The sequence below is a fragment of the Schistocerca gregaria genome, chromosome X (genome assembly GCF_023897955.1).
Source record: "Schistocerca gregaria isolate iqSchGreg1 chromosome X, iqSchGreg1.2, whole genome shotgun sequence".
NCBI lineage: Eukaryota > Metazoa > Arthropoda > Insecta > Orthoptera > Acrididae > Schistocerca > Schistocerca gregaria.
Window position 1 is genome coordinate 49,681,119 of NC_064931.1, and position 20,096 is coordinate 49,701,214.

Below are 20,096 nucleotides of genomic sequence, written 5' to 3' on the forward strand. Positions count from 1 at the left end.
TTGAAGCTGGACGTCATCTATCCAGTGAAAGGATAGTAACAAAGTTTTGAGAACCAGACACAAGTGATGCATCTACGAGTACACTACAGTCCCCTACATATCGCTTCATTAGGGACCATCAACACAAAAATACACTAATTACAGAGGGTAGATGGGCGTGGAGGGGGGGGGGGGGGGGGAGCGGGTTGCGAAGATATTTACGTAGTTTTTCTTCTGGCTATACATACGTGTATAGAAAGTGAAGAAGGCAAGAAATCGTAACAACTGGTACAATTCCCATTGGTTAGCATAGTAGATAAATAGTTGTAGCAAACAGTCGCTCTCATGAAAATGAAAAAAATAATGAAGAATAAAGAGAAAAAGTCGCTGTCATCTGCGGAAATTCGTGTGCTGCCGATGTTATGTCACTGCGCGTTTTACTGGAGGAGCTGTTTGTTGTGGTTTCATATTCGTTATATGATTCATACATAGATATCTTCTGTCATACGACGAAATGCTTTGGAGCGCTGTTAATAATGCAATGTGTGTACACACGAGCGCAAGTGTGTGCGGAAAGTGAATATACCACAGTGCCAATGGTTAATATTGATTTAGCACAGAATGGCGCTGAAATTGAAACAGCATGTTATTTCCCGCGTGAGTTATTCTTTGTAGTTTGAGGAGAAAATAAAATCAGGTTGAAGTAACTGAGTCAGTAAATGTAATTTTATTTATTTATAGGTTGTTGCATGTTTGAAGAAGCAGAGCAGTCAGCTGCCTTCTGTTTTACCGCAATTTGTTGAAATACATGGTGGAGATGATAATAGTAACATCGAATTTCACTTGAATTTACGCTCGTTAGAGAAGTTTAATGGTTTCCGTGCTGACTACTTGCCAAATTTGGAAAACATCCCTTCAGATAGCCTGATAGACGGTGTTCGGTGTGTCACTGATAAACGTGGTCCAAAATGTATTTTTAGAATTTGCAGTGATGTGTTCCTTAAAGAAGTTCTTGAAGATGTAATAAACAAACCGAATCTCATACGAAAAAGGAACAATATTGTGAATAATCATATTGGGAGAAGAATTGTTGTTGAATTCAGGTATGTACTTCCAGCGCATACGAAATGCTCTTTGATGTATGCTTGACTTACTGAAGACATTCTAAGATACCTGTTCACGTAACTTTTGGTCAAACGTTTATTTATTCCATTGTTAATTCGGATGCTTCCCCATAAAAAGCAGTTGTTGGTTGCCTGTTTTAATAGTTTCCAATAATGGCCTAAAAAGTAAATATACTGGAGTGTAATGTAACTCCTGTACCTTTACATGTCGCTTCTTTATCCTTGCTACTAAGGATTTTGGGACCTGATTTTTTTCCCCCCCTCTTGATGTCATTCAACATCGTTATACATGTTATTGTTGCTACTACACCTTACCATTTTTAATTTTGTACTCTATTTTCTTGCCTTTGCATTTAGAGTTTCTGCTCTTAGTAACATATTATTGTAGACATTTCCAGATTCCCATAAATCTTATAATTATGTAGTCAGCAAATCTTTGTGGTGGATTGTTGATTACTTAGTGTACACTGTGTGGAGCAGTGTGGCCCAGTAGTTATATTAAGTAACTCACAGTAAGGGATTAGTGTGCCTCATCTAATCATTCAAATGTTGACGTACCATGATTTCTCCAAATTGCATTCCATAATTTAAGTTGTGTTGCTTCTTTTGAATTGGTCGTTTATGATGTTCTGCTTGTTCTTCATTCATTTTAAGTGTCTACACCTTCTTTAATACCATTCTCACTGACAGGATTTTAAAGCTTGGTCTCCCTTATTTGTGTGTATTATACAAACCTGTGTCCTGTGCAGCAATTCTAGATGGCTGATATAAAACTCAGTTTAGAAGTTTCAGTGCCAGCTTTGGTTTCTGATTATGTCCTAAAATTTGGAGAACAGCCCTGTGGCCATCATGCTTGTAGATGAAACAAATTAAAGCGTGTGTGACCAGAGAGAGGCTTGATGTCTTCTGCATCAACACCATGATGAGGGGATCATAGTTTTTTATGAAATAGTTGTATTTATGAATGCAAGTGCTGATATTGATACCTAGGTGAAGGAATGTGAAGGCAGACAGGTCAAATGGTAGGTTGTATTTGTGCCACAATCTCAAAGAGAGTGAACAAGTTGAAACATTCTGGTTGCAAATGGATACAAATATGACTCATTGGTGTAGCGTACATTGTGCTAGATGAGAAGTGAAAATGATAACAAACATATGAAATGTGAGAGGTTGAAACTGAGGCAGGACTAAGAGTCAAATATGAATCTTATATTACACTTATAATTACACTTTTGGGGAAGCTTCAGTTTGTCAAGGGTTCCTACCCTTTTCTTTCCAGATGTGTAACAATGACAAAGAGATAGTTAGATCGAGGGGGAACAGGCTGCTAAATGTCAAAAGATAAGGGTAAATAAATAACAAAATAGAAAATGTAGGGCTCAGTCTGTGGGGAAGATGCTAGAATTAATGCGACTGATTTGTTGCAAAAGTTTGAATGATATTGGAAAGTTCGTTGTTGGACAGTATCACAGCGGTTGGTGTTTATTATCATTGAAAGTTATTTGTGTTTGATCAATTTATGAACTTTCCAAACAGTAACAGTAAAAGTACTCTTGATTGGTCAAAGTAGGAGAGCTGCAAAGTATTCACAGAAAAAAGGCTACGTGAGAGTGGGCCATAAATAGAACATGGTCAACGAAAACAATCCAATAGTATATTCGGTTTTTAACCCTTTGCTGAATTCAGCAGTATAATATTGTGTTGCATATTGTGGATCTTCACATAATTTCCTCACTTAGGGGAAGGCACAAATTGCAAAGCATCTTAAGTGTAAAATTAAAAAGTTTCTAATGGGTGAAGGATGCTGAATAGTAACACACCATGAGCAACTTTCATCCATGGTTATTAATTTTGTGTAGGTACACAGGACCCTGCATTTGTTGAGTGTATTGTCCTTTTAAATAATGGTAGAACTTTTTAGAACTAACGGAGAAGACTGTGGTAATCTGAAGAGGTATACTTCACGTATAACACGGACTGTCTTGGGGAGAGGTATTGTGCGGAGGTAGTAAGCTCTGTCGTACTCACACAGTCCAGCTTTGTCTTGTGCTTTGTTTGAAGCATATATGGGAGTTTTAAGTGCCACACATAGAAGTGAAAAAGGGAGAGAGGAAGAGGAGGGGGGGGGGGGGTTGAAAAGTTTTTTCGACTCATAGGCAGAGAGAGAGAGAGAGAGAGAGAATGAAACTTTCACCTTGTAACCTAACCTGTACTTGGCAGAGAGACAGAGAGAGAGAGAGAGAGAGAGAGAGAGAGAATGAAACTTTCACCTTGTAACCTAACCTGTACTTTGGGTTATGCTACAGATCATTCTGTACAACAACAACAACCTGCAGTCAAAAAAATAATACAGGTGCAAAATAAATATTACTTTCCTGTTCCATCTCTGTTCGTATACATATGTCACACACCACATCATTATGTTATCAGCATCCAGTATCGATAGATTCAACCAGCTGTGCAGTAGGCACGTATTCGGAGAGCCGGGATGGCAGCGTAAAGGACTACCAGGAAAGATATTCTGGGGAAAAAGCACAGGGAAATGCTGGAAGATCTGGAGTTGAAAGAGATAAGTAAGGATCAAAATTCAAAGTTGAATATAATAGTAAAATAAGAGGGGGTGCACGGCTGGTGTTGACGCAGGAATGTGTAATGGGCTAGGAACAGAAGAGGTGCCGATGTCAGATCAAAGAGAGGACTAGAAGAGATTGAGAACAGGGGTTTGTAGAAATGAAGGAGATTTTGCATTTAGATTGCGCATATGTACTTATAAAAGCTGATATGAAGAGACTTCAGATGGCACAGACTTTTTATCTGCGTACATCATGGGTTTTGACTGGTTGGTGCAGTTGCCCTTCAACCACAGTTTATCAGCTGCCATTTGTATGGGTGGATAGTTTGTCAGTGAGAGTGCACTTGTGGTGTCCATTGTGTGTTGATGTTGGCACATTATTTTATATACGAAGAGTGTGAAGAAAACTAGATGTGCTGAGAGGCTGACTGTAGCGAACCCTGATGCCTAAGTTATGTTGGGATGTGGTGATTCATTTGAGATTTAGCGAAGCCAATGAATTTGGGGGGGGGGGGGGGGGGTGCGACTTTGTTTGCAGACAGACTGATGCATAGTGTAGCCTGAGGTCTGGTTTAGGGTGGAACGCGGGTTTGCTTGTGACTTGGCGAAGCCAGTGAATCTCAACATGGAAATATGATCACCGTAATAGATTGACATGTAGTGTTGCCCAAAATATATGTTTGTCATTGCAGTAACCTGCTTGTCTGTCTTATTTCCGATTTTTCTGAAAATTTCAACAATGTGCTTAACCTAATGGAACAAATTACCAATTAACTTTATTTATGAACCATAGGTAATTATGAACAAGCATTCTTATTAACTGTTGACAACCGCCTTGTGATTCATCGTATTCAGTTCGTGTCATTAAATAAGTGTGTTATTAACAATTTCTGCATACAACACAACACCCACAGACACCATAAGTGCACATCTGTTGTTTGTCGACGGTCATACTCATGTTAAACAATATGCAGTGGCTGCAATGTAGTTAGTATAATTAATCTGTCAATGCGAATTGCCCTAGGTAAGTCACAGAATTCCAGCAGTGATTCCTTGAAGAAACTTTTCTTTGTTCTGGTGCTTTCAATTGTCAGTCTGCTTTATTGTAACATTTGCCAAATCTACTATTTGTCACAGGTTAGATCATTATTTATCCAGGGCTCATCCAGATAGGGAATCTGCTGCTGAAATTTGTTCCTGCGAAGCAGTGCACCATGTGAACATGCTCATGTATCATATTTCATTTGAAGGGGTCAGTGGAAGGAAGTGCTAACCCACAAGAGCATATCTTTACTTACTGCATTTTATATAGTTACATAAATTGGAAATACGGAAACGTCTGATCCCGCCCGTCTACTTTGACCCATGACGTCACAAATATGGCGGAAACGACCATAAACCACGATTCCAATATGGCGCATATAAAGTCGGTACGTACACATTATGAGGAAGAAAATACATCGAAAAACAAACACGCACACTTTCCACAAAAAGCCAAATGGCACTATCGGGACAAGCACCGGATTGGGTGGGTGCAAACTAAATATAATAAAATGTAGACACCCACCCCCATACAAAACCACACAAAAGACACAAAACGACGAAAAAAAAGAAGACATCAAAAACTCCCCAAATACCACTAAATACAATTATCATCTGGTATGGGACACTTCCCTTGACCAATATAGCTCAACGGCAGCTCCCGATCCCATGAATTAGGATCAAACACTTCCCTTGGCCTATACAGCACAAAAACATCTCCCGATACCAATATCAACATACACAGCCACGCATTGGGATCGAACACTTTCCTTGACCTGCGCACTGTTAATTTTATCTGTCATATCCATTCCTGAACAAAACCACAACAAACCACAACACGACGACATGTACAAACACGCCACACTCACAAGCCAAACTCCGAGCCGTCATGATGTCACACACGAGAACACCTGTACGTTACAGGTCAAAGCCGACGCGTGGGATCGGACGCTTCTGTCGACCCCATAAATTCATATGAAAATGTAAATACAGTAAAATACAACAATTTGTATAAAAGACACTGAGTTCATGTAGTAGTATATGTGGAATTACTTAATACCATTGTGTAGTTCATTTGAATATATAACAGATAACAGACTACTCTTCGTGTACATTATTGTTAGCACTTTCTTCTGCCATCCTGTTCATTACTTCAGGAACTTTTTCCGTATCAACCCCATAGGAAACAAAAATGCTCTTAGTGAGGTAATGCTGTGCTGTCTCCCCCCTCCCCCCTTTTTTTCCGTGAACCAGGCACAACCTTCTTGATCCCATTCACCTGTTAGGTTGTGTTTAGTGTGGCACCCCTTGTCACAGTCACCCAGTTTCATTTTCACATTAGTTCTTGACATTAATGAAGAGAAAAGAATGAAACATTTATTAGAAAGTTGAATTGCATTCTGCACTGTATATGTCAAGTTATGGGGAACTAATTTTAAGTTTAGACTAAACATATAACTGTTTTGCTGTCTGTCCTTCTGCAACATTAAAATGAAGTGCTTCTTGTTAGAAGATGCAGTGGAATTACCAGAATTGTGTTTGGAAAACAGTTTTATTACATTTGGAAAACAGTTTTACTCTTATGATGCTTAATAAGTTTTACCACATATGTGTCAGCTAATTGAACTGACAGAAATATTTGTTGAAGTGGTTCCTGTTTATCTGTTTCATCAGCACATTGTGGGACACTTCTTTGTGTATTTCTGTCATGACTGGGAGTAATAACCTTTGTGTTTTTTTTTGGGGGGGGGGGGGGGTAGTGCCCATTGTAGAGTAGGATCTGCTTCACCACTCATTTCACAGCCGACAGTGCAATGTATTGCTCATTGCTCACAAATGGGATTCAGTTATGATAAAGTGTGATTTCATACAGATCAAGAGTGAATATGTCACACCATTATTTCAAAGCTTTCTGGAAAAAATGTGTTGAAGGCTGTAAGACACTCTCATACTATATTTTGACTTTGATGATTTGTTAAAATGTTATAGACCTCTCTAAATCAGAATATTTGTGGAAATGCTGCAACAAAAGGGGGAAAAATTATAATTAAAACATTACAAGTGATAGAGATCTGAAATTATTTTTAGTAAAAACCTTGTTCACAGTACTATTATACATTATCAACACACACACACACACACTTGTGAGTTTTTTCCTCTTTAATTTGGAAAACTAAACTACTGAAATTTGTAACTTTTAACAAACTCAAAAATTATGTTTTGAAGATTTGAATTGTCACAAAATGTTAACTTTCCCGAGAAATGAGAAAGTGGAAAGACTGCCAACTGTCACTTACGACATTAATGTCTGAAATTCTTTTTTTAAATGTTTAGTAATAAATATTTACATAATACAGATTGCTGGAGCAGAGAAGATTTTGTTTATAATTGATAAGTTAGCATTCTGTGACTTTCCAAATCAGGAAAAAAAATTAAGTAGAAAAAAATTAAAATTTTTGTGTTTTCCTCTTAAATCTATAAGTAAGTCAAAAAAAGCCCGTGTGTGTGTGTGTGTGTGTGTGTGTGTGTGTGTGTGTGTGTGTGAGAACTAAATTTGAACGTACAAAGAGGGAGCTTTAAAGTAAAACATCTATTAGGTCTCCAGTACTTTTTGTTTATTGGCTGTATTTTTTTTTAGTTCTCTGTTGTTTTAAGAGTTATTTCCAAAATACACATACAGAGAGAGAGAGGATAAAATGAAAATATTTTATTTCTTAACACATATGATGTAGAGGTCTAACACATATTCGTTCCAGAAAAAATAAAGATCATGAATTGACATGTCCTGTACGATTCGATTTGAAATTGGCCTTAACTAGTGCGCTTAATGTAAATATGCGTGAGAAGTACGATATTGCACTGCCTGTGCATGTCAGATGGAACATTGCATCATTCTTCTTAAAAATACAGGCACAGCAGTATTGAACTTATCCCTCAATATTAGGCAGCGACTTTTAATTGAAATCTCTCCCCTGTATGGGAATTTCATAATGTGGGGTACGAGTACAGGTTGTGCTGCAGGAACAATAACATTTGGGGCAAGTAGGGTCTGGCCATGAGTTATGCATGGCTAGCCAAAGCTGTTAAGGTGACTGCTCACTTAAAGTGAGAAATCCCAGTTTGAGCTCCAGTCCAGCACAAATTTTCACTATGACCATTCTCTTATACAGCTGATGGTTGTTCGTATTCACAACTGTGAATATATTTCATGGGTGAGAGGTTTTGTCATCTGAAGGGAGAACATACAAATGAATGTTATCAACATTAAATCTGTATACAAGTTGAACTGACAAAATTTCGGAGGCTGTTCAGGGATATTTTCTGATTATTTTGGCATAAGGGACCCATGGTGTATCATGGCTCATTACTGAGTAATGATGTAATTATAATTTATTTTGTTTATTTCTGCAGGGTCCTCTGTTTCTACAAAAATATGTTCATAACAATGAAAAAGCCTTTAATTTGCAGTCATCAAAACATATTGGGGAGGGAGGGGGGGCCCAAAAGTTTCTAGCCTAACAAATAAAGAATGACAGAAATTTCATAACACCACTTTATTTTTCAACATAATACAAAACATTCAAATAAAAGGTCTTTGGTTTCGAGTCCAAACAAGCGTTGACAGCATGAATCAATGCATCCTCATTGTCAAATCGTCATCCTTTGAGGTCTTTTTTTTTTAGATTTGGGAAAAGAAAAAAGTCTGTTGTTGTTGTTGTTGTTGTTGTTGTTGCGGCCTTCAGTCCTGAGACTGGTTTGATGCAGCTCTCCATGCTACTCTATCCTGTGCAAGCTTCTTCATCTCCCAGTACCTTCTGCAACATACATCCTTCTGAATCTGCTTGGTGTATTCATCTCTTGTTCTCCCTCTACGATTTTTACCCTCCACGCTGCCCTCCAATACTAAATTGGTGATTCCTTGGTGCCTTAGAACATGTCCTACCAACCGATCCCTTCGTCTGGTCAAGTTATGCCACAAACATCTCTTCTCCCCAATCCTATTCAATACTTCCTCATTAGTTATGCGATCTACCCATCTAATCTTCAGCATTCTTTGTAGCACCACATTTCGAAAGCTTCTATTCTCTTCTTGTCCAAACTATTTATCGTCCATGTTTCATTTCCATACATGGCTACACTCCATACAAATACTTTCAGAAAAGACTTCCTGACACTGAAATCTATACTCGATGTTAACTAATTTCTCTTCTTCAGAAACGCCTTCCTTGCCATTGCCAGTCTACATTTTATATCCTCTACTTCGACCATCATCAGTTATTTTGCTCCAAAATAGCAAAACTCCTTTACTACTTTCAGTGTCTCATTTCCTAATCTAATTCCCTCAGCATCACCCGATTTAATTTGACTACATTCCATTATCCTCGTTTTGCTTTTGTTGATGTTCATCTTATACCCTACTTTCAAGACTCTGTCCATTCCGTTTAACTGCTCTTCCAAGTCCTTCGCAGTCTCTGACAGAATTACAATGTCATCGGCGAACCTCAAAGTTTTTATTTCTTCTCCCTGGATTTTAATACCTACTCCAAATTTTTCTTTTGTTTCCTTTACTGCTTGCTCAATATACAGATTGAATAACATCGGTGAGAGGCTACAATCCTGTTTCACTCCCCAACTACTGCTTCCCTTTCATGTCCCTCGACTCTTATAACTGCCATCTGGTTTCTGTACAAATTGTAAATAGCCTTTCGCTCCCTGTATTTTACCCCTGCCACCTTTAGAATTTGAAAGAGAGTATTCCAATCAACATGGTCAAAAGCTTTCTTTAAGTCTACAAATGCTAGAAATGTAGGTTTGCCTTTCCTTAATCTTTCTTCTAAGATAAGTCGTAAGGTCGGTATTGCCTCACGTGTTCCAACATTTCTACGGAATCCAAACTGATCTTCCCCGAGGTCGGCTTCTACTAGTTTTTCCATTTGTCTGTAAATAATTCGTGTTAGTATTTTGCAGCTGTGACTTATTAACCTGATTGTTCGGTAATTTTCACATATGTCAACACCTGCTTTCTTTGGGATTGGAATTATTATATTCTTCTTGAAGTCTGAGGGTATTTCACCTGTTTCATACATCTTGCTCACCAGATGGTAGAGTTTTGTCAGGGCTGGCTCTCCCAAGGCCGTCAGTAGTTCCAATGGAATGTTGTCTACTCCGGGGGCCTTGTTTCGACTCGGGTCTTTCAGTGTTCTGTCAGACTCTTCACGCAGTATCTCCCATTTCATCTTCATCTACATCCTCTTCCATTTCCACAATATTGTCCTCAAGTACATCACCCTTGTATAGACCCTTTATATACTCCTTCCATCTTTCTGCTTTTCCTTCTTTGCTTAGAACTGGGTTTCCATCTGAGCTCTTGAGGTTCATACAAGTGGTTCTCTTATCTCCAAAGGTCTCTTTAATTTTCCTGTAGGCAGTATCTATCTTACCCCTAGTGAGATAAGCCTCTACATCCTTACATTTGTCCTCTAGCCATCCCTGCTTAGCCATTTTGCACTTCCTGTCGATCTCATTTTTGAGTCGTTTGTATTCCTTTTTGCCTGCTTCAGTTATTGCATTTTTATATTTTCTCCTTTCATCAATTAAATTCAATATTTCTCCTGTTACCCAAGGATTTCTGATGGAGCCAAATCTGGAGAACTGGCGTTCTACGGATCGGAGCGTGGAATGTCAGATCCCTTAATCGGGCAGGTAGGTTAGAAAATTTAAAAAGGGAAATGGATAGGTTAAAGTTAGATATAGTGGGAATTAGTGAAGTTCGGTGGCAGGAGGAACAAGACTTCTGGTCAGGTGACTACAGGGTTATAAACACAAAATCAAATAGGGGTAATGCAGGAGTAGGTTTAATAATGAATAGGAAAATAGGAATGCGGGTAAGCTACTACAAACAGCATAGTGAACGCATTATTGTGGCCAAGATAGATACGAAGCCCACACCTACTACAGTAGTACAAGTTTATATGCCAACTAGCTCTGCAGATGAAGAAATTGAAGAAATGTACGATGAAATAAAAGAAATTATTCAGGTAGTGAAGGGAGACGAAAATTTAATAGTAATGGGTGACTGGAATTCGAGTGTAGGAAAAGGGAGAGAAGGAAACATAGTAGGTGAATATGGATTGGGGCTAAGAAATGAAAGAGGAAGCCGCCTAGTAGAATTTTGCACAGAGCACAACTTAATCATAGCTAACACTTGGTTTAAGAATCATGAAAGAAGGTTGTATACGTGGAAGAACCCTGGAGATACTAAAAGGTATCAGATAGATTATATAATGGTAAGACAGAGATTTAGGAACCAGGTTTTAAGTTGTAAGACATTTCCAGGGGCAGATGCGGACTCTGACCACAATCTATTGGTTATGACCTGTAGATTAAAACTGAAGAAACTGCAAAAATGTGGGAAATTAAGGAGATGGGACCTGGATAAACTGAAAGAACCAGAGGTTGTACAGAGTTTCAGAGAGAGCATAAGGGAACAATAGACAGGAATAGGGGAAAGAAATACAGTAGAAGAAGAATGGGTAGCTCTGAGGGATGTAGTAGTGAAGGCCGCAGAGGATAAAGTAGGTACAAAGACGAGGGCTGCTAGAAATCCTTGGGTAACAGAAGAAATATTGAATTTAATTGATGAAAGGAGAAAATATAAAAATGCAGTAAATGAAGCAGGCAAAAAGGAATACAAACGTCTCAAAAATGAGATCGACAGGAAGTGCAAAATGGCTAAACAGGGATGGCTAGAGGACAAATGTAAGGATGTAGAAGCTTATCTCACTAGGGGTAAGATAGATACTGCCTACAGGAAAATTAAAGAGACCTTTGGAGAAAGGAGAACCACCTGCTTGAATATAAAGAGCTTTGGTGGAAACCCAGTTCTAAGGAAAGAAGGGAAGGCAGAAAGGTGGAAGGAGTATATAGAAGGTTTATACAAGGGCGATGTACTTGAGGACAATATTATGGAAATAGAAGAGGATGTAGATGAAGACGAAATGGGAGATAAGATACTGCATGAAGAGTTTGACAGAGCACTGAAAGACCTGAGTCGAAACAAGGCCCCCGGAGTAGACAACATTCCATTGGAACTACTGACGGCCTTGGGAGAGCCAGTCATGACAAAACTCTACCATCTGGTGAGCAAGATGTATGAGACAGGCGAAATACCCTCAGACTTCAAGAAGAATATAATAATTCCAATCCCAAAGAAAGCAGGTGCTGACAGATGTGAAAATTACCGAACTATCAGTTTAATAAGCCACGGCTGCAATATACTAACGCGAATTCTTTACAGACGAATGGAAAAACTGGTAGTTGCAGACCTCTGGGAGGATCAGTTTGGATTCCGTCGAAATGTTGGAACACGTGAGGCAATACTGACCTTACGACTTATCTTAGAAGAAAGATTAAGAAAAGGCAAACCTACGTTTCTAGCATTTGTAGACTTAGAGAAAGCTTTTGACAATGTTGACTGGAATACTCTTTTTCAAATTCTAAAGGTGGCAGGGGTAAAATACAGGGAGCAAAAGGCTATTTATAATTTGTACAGAAACCAGATGGCAGTAATAAGAGTCGAGGGGCATGAAAGGGAAGCAGTGGTTGGGAAAGGAGTGAGACAGGGTTGTAGCCTCTCCCCGATGTTATTCAATCTGTATATTGAGCAAGCAGTAAAGGAAACAAAAGAAAAATTTGGAGTAGGTATTAAAATTCATGGAGACGAAGTAAAAACTTTGAGGTTCGCCGATGACATTGTAATTCTGTCAGAGACGGCAAAGGACTTGGAAGAGCAGTTAAACGGAATGGACAGTGTCTTGAAAGGAGGATATAAGAAGAACATTAACAAAAGCAAAACGAGGATAATGGAATGTAGTCAAATTAAATCGGGTGATGCTGAGGGAATTAGATTAGGAAATGAGACCCTTAAAGTAGTAAAGGAGTTTTGCTATTTAGGAAGTAAAATAACTGATGATGGTCGAAGTAGAGAGGATATAAAATGTAGACTGGCAATGGCAAGGAAAGCGTTTCTGAAGAAGAGAAATTTGTTAACATCGAATATAGATTTATGTATCAGGAAGTAGTTTCTGAAAGTATTTGTTTGGAGTGTAGCCATGTATGGAAGTGAAACATGGACAATAACTAGTTTGGACAAGAAGAGAATAGAAGCTTTCGAAATGTGGTGTACAGAAGAATACTGAAGATAAGGTGGATAGATCACGTAACTAATGAGGAGGTATTGAATAGGATTGGGGAGAAGAGAAGTTTGTGGCACAACTTGACTAGAAGAAGGGATCGGTTGGTAGGACATGTTTTGAGGCATCAAGGGATCACAAATTTAGCATTGGAGGGCAGCGTGGAGGGTAAAAATCGTAGAGGGAGACCGAGAGATGAGTACACTAAGCAGATTCAGAAGGATGTAGGTTGCAGTAGGTACTGGGAGATGAAGCAGCTTGCACAGGATAGACTAGCATGGAGAGCTGCATCAAACCAGTCTCAGGACTGAAGACAACAACAACAACAACAACAACAACAACAACAACAACCCACAAAGGATCACCATAAAAGTAACTGGTGTTGCTGGTGCAAGACATTGAGGTGACTGTCTTGTGCTAGAAACTATTCGACCGCCCCTTGTACAACAGAGAATTCAGAGTAATGCAGCAACCCACAGTACTGTGATGCGGTTGCCGTTGTTGCAGGAACAGCTGAGCATAGCATCATTGTGCCGCTCTTCCACTGCCTTGAGTGGACCCACACACAAGGTGCATGTTGGGCAACTCTTCACCAGTAGACCTATCAACACTGCTGTGTAGCACTGTTAATGTACCACCAGTAGTGCCGGAGGGGGGAACCTTAGACAGAACCAAACGGAACAGACTGTAAGCTTGTGGGCAAAGAGCAAAGAGTAATGTGGACTTTATTGTTGTCAGTAGCAGGTACCATTAGTGAATGGAATAAGTTTGTTTCCAAACAAGAAAAATAGTGCATACCGTCGACAATTGTGTTGTTGTGCAGATTTTTTGAGTAGTGCAATAAATGGGAGTAAGAAATTAAACAAAATGCAGTTCAGTTACTCTATAATGAGCCATCAGAGACCATGTGTTCCATGTACCAAAATACTCTGATTCATCCTGTATGTGACAGAATTTCTCTGTTTCGAATTATATCCGGAAATTCAAAATTTTGACTTCTACAGATGTGCCACTTTCTGCCATATAATGCTGATTGCATACAAAAGTCATATGAAATTGTGTGTGTGTGTGTGTGTGTGTGTGTGTGTGTGTGTGTGTGTGTGAGAGAGAGAGAGAGAGAGAGAGAGAGAGAGAGAGAGAGAGAGAGAGAGAGAGAGAGAGAAGGGGGGGGGGAGGAGCAGGATAATTTTGTTATGATCATCATTTTAATTTGTGTGGTGGGCAGTTGCTGTGGATGGATCCAATATTCACAGGAGGATGGATAGCATGGTGCAGATGAAAGAAGTGTTGTGTACCAAATGATGAAGTGTGGTGCTTTTTAAATAAAGTATCTGGCATTCCATAAATCATTTGATTGAATTTTGGGACAGAGCACTCCCAAAGTAAATACAATTAAATCTCAGTATGTATTGGTGAAGGACAGCTACCAGAGAGGAGGAGGAGGAGGAGAAGAAGAAGAAAAAAAAGGAAAAAAAACTAGTACGTTTTATCTAAATTCCTCCTTTAAATCTTCAGTTACCCACTAGTGTGTACAGTCACTGGAAGAATTTATTCAAGATGTTCTATTATTAAAGTAGATGACTCATGGGAAGGTCTCTTCTAGGCCCCATGTTGATTGTGATGAGTGAATACAAAAGGTAAACTAACTGGACAAAATATTATTCACCCCATTAAAAGAGCACACTGGTCACTTTGGAGTGCTGTAGGTGGCCTCGAACTGGTATCATCCTGTCATGTGACACTCCTCTGCTGATGTAAGATATGTTAGTGAAGTGGAATTTATCTGCCAGTCGAGGTTATAGAATTGGCACAGCTTGTGTGGCAGAATAGCAGAAAGGAGCTGCCGTGTTCAGATGTGCTCCTGACCACACTGTGAATAAAGTGTTCCAGTTTGATGTGTCAACATTAACTGTCCAGTATGTCTACAAGGAATGATATGTCACTTACACTCATGTATCATGGCGTAACAACGGTGTAGGAACAATGGACATAAAAAGGTCCTAACTGAGCTGGATTGGAGATGAGTGTCATACCTTGTCAGTGGCAATTGGTTTCACACCTGACAAATAATATCTGAGGGACAGTCAATGCAGGTGCATCTCAAACAGTCTCTCCCACCACCACCGCCACCACCATGGGACTCGTGACACTTTCGAGAGTTTGTGCATGGCAAGCACAGCTATTACAGCATCTGCTTCCTTTCTTGTGTTGCAATTGACCATCTCCAACTACCCTTATTTCTCTTCTTGCTTAACCAATGGTGGTGGTCTTTGATATCGACCCAGCTATGTCTCTCAGTTCTACTTTCTTTAGTTTACCTCTTTATCCATTTATTTTTCATCAGTTTTTTGTTTTTTTGGCTGAAGTGATTTTTAGTTCTCTTTTGGGTTTGATCTTTTTTTTTTCCAAAATTTTTCCTATAGTGTAGACCAACTGGGGAAGGGCATCTTAAATAATGCCAGCTGTCTAGAACATAAAAGATCCTGTGTGTACGATAGCTACGTAGACTTAAAATATGTACTTAAAAGCCAATGCGTAGCCAACTTGATGTGTTGGGGTCATTATGTCTCCTTTGATTAGAGCTCCTTGAGTACACATAGTTCACACTTCTAATGCCTGAGCTACTAGCATTCAATGCATGCCATGTAATAGGTGCCTATGATCTTGGGGCATCAGGATTCTTGGCAATGGCAATTGTCTCAGGTGACCTTTGCTACAGGTGGGTGGTTTCCATATGAGAGGCCGTGATCAGCATAGGTATCACCAGGGTGGGCATTTTCCACAAGAAACGCACAAAACCGATTTGGCTGTCACAGTGTATAGGTTGAGATTTTTCAGTGAAGATTACAATCCAACTGCTTTCCCTACCGTGGATATCCCGTGGGTAGAAGTAAAAACCAGAAGACTGGGAACAAAACAATTTTTTAAATATCTGACATGTACTTGAATAGGTTGAGATACTCTTATAGTGGCAAAGATGTTATTTTTCATGGAATGTGTAGAAGATATATTTGAGGAGTAAACACATTGGAAAAAATGTGAAATATGTCACTGTTGGTTAAAGCTACTTCTTCTAGACAACCTCAAGAACTTCATATATTTGAAGGACTGGGTGACATGCCAGTGACTATTACTCAATATAAAACTTGGTACAATAAGCTATTTTTTGCAGACATGTTACACTCCAGACAGATGAGGAGCTTTGAGTTAATTTAGCAGAGAGAGAGATGTACATTTTGTCTGATGGGTACAAAAAGGGACAGAAAATAATGGATTAGATAGAGGCACTTTTATCTTAGCTTTTAGAGGGAACGTCTCCCCAGAAAAAGTTTGATTAATGGAGTATAGGTGTGATGTGAAACATTACATCCCTCTGCCCATAAGACACTTCCAGTGCTTAAGATTTGGACACACATCATCTGTTACATGGCAAACCTAAAATGTGCAAGCTGTTCAAGCCACTTCACAAAAGTTGCCCTTGTGATTAACTGCATTTGTGCGTAAATTGTACAGAACACCATCATCCATGTGTGCCAGTATTTACAAAAAGAAAAGAAAATTCAAGAATATAAAACAGTGGCTCACATGCCATATACTGTGCCAGAAAAAAACTATGAATATATGCATCCAGTTGACAACATGACAACTTATGCAAAAGTCACAGCTACCTGAACTTTTTTTAAAACAAAGTCTACTACTTACTATACAGACACATCAGGCTACATTTCATGTCCCTCTGACAGCATGAGAGAGGAAGACTCACTCCAGATTTCGGGCATTGTGTGGCCATCTTCAGTGATTGTGTTAAATTTCTTGCAATACGTAGAGATGAGCCGGGAGCTGTAGCTGTGGAGGATGGCATTCTCCCAACCATACCCTGCCATCTGGTTTGTTAGACCACAGGAACATCCTCTGGAAAACTGCTGCCAGGACACATGTCAAGGCGTGAGGGCATGTTCTAGGGCAATGATGAGTTGAGGTTCATTGGGTCAGTGAGTGGGGACAACGAGGGTGAGTGCACATCAACCATCTCCTCCTCCTGGGGTGCTCTGGTGGTACCGGCAGGCAGCTGTGTAGGCTGCACCATACCATGAAGCCACGAATCTGGCGCAAGAGAAGCAGAAGAATCACGGGGCAAATGACGTGTGTGAATTTGGTTCTGGTGGCGGCTTTGCAAACCATCAGGACCTGCAATCAAATACACAGAAGAGCCAATGAGTTCCTGGATCATGCCTCTTTCCCAGCACCCACAGTTGCCATAAACCCTGAAAACAAAAAGATCACATGGCGCAAAGCAATACTTGTGGCTCATTGGTGGCGCCGAATGCTGCAGTGGGTGTAGCTGCGTCCAATGGCGGCAGCCACGCAGGTGTTCCACCAGTGATGGTCTATCCCATGGGTGGGAGCGATAAGAGGCGAGAAAGAGTCGCAGCACCTGTCCCCATGTACGGGTGGTGCGAAGATTGGCCATCCGCTGTTTGAAAGTGCGTACAAAGCATTCTGCTTCTCTATTAAACTGTGGGTGAAACAGAGCACTTGTTAGGTGATGAATGCCATTTCGTTTACAAAACATGTTCAAAATCATGTGAAGTGAACTGTGAGCCGTTGTGCGACACCAGTACTTCTGGAAAACCTTCTGTGCAAAAGACAACGCTTAAATGGTATTACGTGATGTGGTAGAGTTCATAAGCACAGCAAGTGGGAACTTGCTGAAAGAATCTACCACTGTGAGCCAATGAGTGTTCCAAAATGGTCCTTCAAAGTCAATATACACTCGTTGCCATAGCAATTGAATCTTAGGCCAAGCTGAAAATGTCTGTGTTGGGGTGGATTGGTTTTCTGTGCATGTGCAACACTGCAACATCATCTGTTCAATATGGGCATCCATGCCCTGTGAAGTACAGTGCCGGTATGCTACCTATTTAGTGCGAACAATTCACCAGTGTTCTTGGTGGAGCAATCGCAAAACATCCTATTGCAACACTTTGGGAATAAGCACATGCGATTTTTGACTTCAAAGGTTATGCTGACGTGCAAAAAATTGGTGCACAACTGAGTGATGGGTACTGTTCAATGATAGAGTCCAAGATGTGCAAATATAATGCAACAAAATCTTAAGATCTGGGTATGCTTCCATGGCCTGTGCTACTTTTCTTAATGGAAGGGAAAAGATTCCAGCAACTCAAAGTCCTGCGTATTGATCTGACAAGACATGGCAAATGCATCAAAATCAGAGTCTGGGCCTATCAGAAGGTGAGATAGGGAATCAGCATTGCCATGATTTGCCGTAGGTCTGTACACAATTTCATAGTGATACTGTGAAAGCAACAAAGCCCAGTGTTGCAATTTTTGAGCAGTGCGTGCAGTAACCGGCTTTGTCGGGTGAAACAAGTACTACAGAGGCTTGTGATCTGTCCCTAAATAGAACTTGCGACCATATAAATAGTGATGGAATTTTGTCACACCATACACAATAACGAGAGCTCCTTTTTCAATTTGTGAATAATTACACTGAGTTTTAGTTAACAACTTTGAGGCAAAGTTAATAGGTCTGTCTTGTCCACCGATTCTGTGCAAAAGCACAGTATCGATTCTTTAGGAAGAAGCGTCGACTTGCAAAACTACTGGCTTGGCAGTCAAAATGCACTAAACATCTGTCATGAAGCAAAGCATTTTTGAGTTTCTCAAAGGCGTCTTGACAGTCTTCAGTCCGTGCAGAAGGCACATTTTTGCGATGCAATGGAGTCGCGACCTGAGTGGCATTTGGTATGAACTGAATTTAGTATGTCATCTTGCCTAGTACTGACTGCAGTTGACACATTGTGAGGAACAGGCAGGTCATGGATGGCAAGCAAATGAGATTGGAGGGGATGCACACACTGACAGGTTATCACATCACCTAAGTACTGTAGGTCAGTTTGAAAAAGTCACACTTTTTGAGATGACATTTGAGTCCTGCTTCTGACAACACTCGAAAGAGAGTACGCAAATTGGCAGTGTGTTCCTCTGGTGTACGACCTGAGACGACAGTATCGTTGAGGTAGTTTGAACAAATATTGTCGAGATAGTTTGAACAAAATGGCACTTTCACAGTCAACTATTCCTAGTAACGTAGAAATTGGCAGGTGCGAAAGCATTGCCGAAGGGCAAACACAAATACTTGAACAGTTCTAAGTGTGTATTTACAACAAACAGTTTTTTTGTGATTCTTCATCTAATGGAATTTGCAAGTAGGCATCACACAAGTCTATCGTAGAAAAGTAATATCCTGCACCAAGCCTGTCTGTGAGTTCCTCAGGGCGAGGTAATGGATAAGTGTCAACTACTGTCTGTGGTTAGACTGTAGACTTGAAGTCAACAAAAATGCAAATTTGATCAGGAGGATTAGGCAACAAAACGAGAGGACTTGACCATTGAATCACTTGACTGGGACCAATTAGACCATTATCTTGCGATTCTTTCAGTTCGCTACTTTGTCTCTTAAAGCAATTGGAATGGGGCGAGCGTGGAAAAACGTAAGCTGTGCATTGTCTTTCAATGTAACGTGTGCTACAAAGTTATTAGCTTTTCCCATTCCTTCTGAAAATAGTTCAGGAAACAATCTATCGACACTCTTTCAGTGCAAAAGCCGATATGTAAAGCACATTCTTGTGGATGCTAAGTCCAAACAAATCAAAGGCAACTAAACCAAATGTGTTCTCACTGTCTCTTGATTTAAACACAGTAAAATTCACTGCTCTAGTGTGAGATTTGTAAGTGGCAGGCAAACTACACTGTCCAAGCACTGGAATTTCCTGTCCGTTGTAAGCAGTGAGGTGCTTGCTAGATTTAGAAAGGTGTGGTGAGCGTAACTGTTCATATGTGGCACGATTAAGCGAAGTTACTGAGGCACCTGAGTCTAACTGAAAGTTCACATGACGACCAGCAGTGCTTAACGAGATGAATGGTTTGTTAGAACATTGTTGCAAAGCACTAGGGCAAGAATGAGGCACAACTTTAATCTTACGTTTGGCAGAACCTGTTGTAGGTTTTGAAGTTTACAGTGTCACACTGCACGTGCACAAGCTTATTTTTTCTAGGAGCAGACGAATTTGGCATCTTTGTACCATTGCAAATAAACTGCTTGGACATGGCCTTTTTTTTTTCCTGCACATGTAACACGTTGCATTACATGATGGGTGATCCTGT

General features: G+C 39.9%; 1 protein-coding gene across 1 annotated transcript in view; it reads left to right on the forward strand.

Moving 5' to 3' along the window:
• Positions 1-488: 488 nt before the first annotated feature.
• LOC126297627 (probable arginine--tRNA ligase, mitochondrial) overlaps positions 489-20,096 on the forward strand; it is a 56,844-nt gene continuing 37,236 nt past the window's right edge. Inside the window, exons 1-2 of the mRNA XM_049988646.1 lie at positions 489-636; positions 721-1,082. Of these exons, the coding sequence (XP_049844603.1) occupies positions 601-636; positions 721-1,082 (398 nt within the window). The 5' untranslated portion in view covers positions 489-600. The remainder of the gene's footprint in view (positions 637-720; positions 1,083-20,096) is intronic.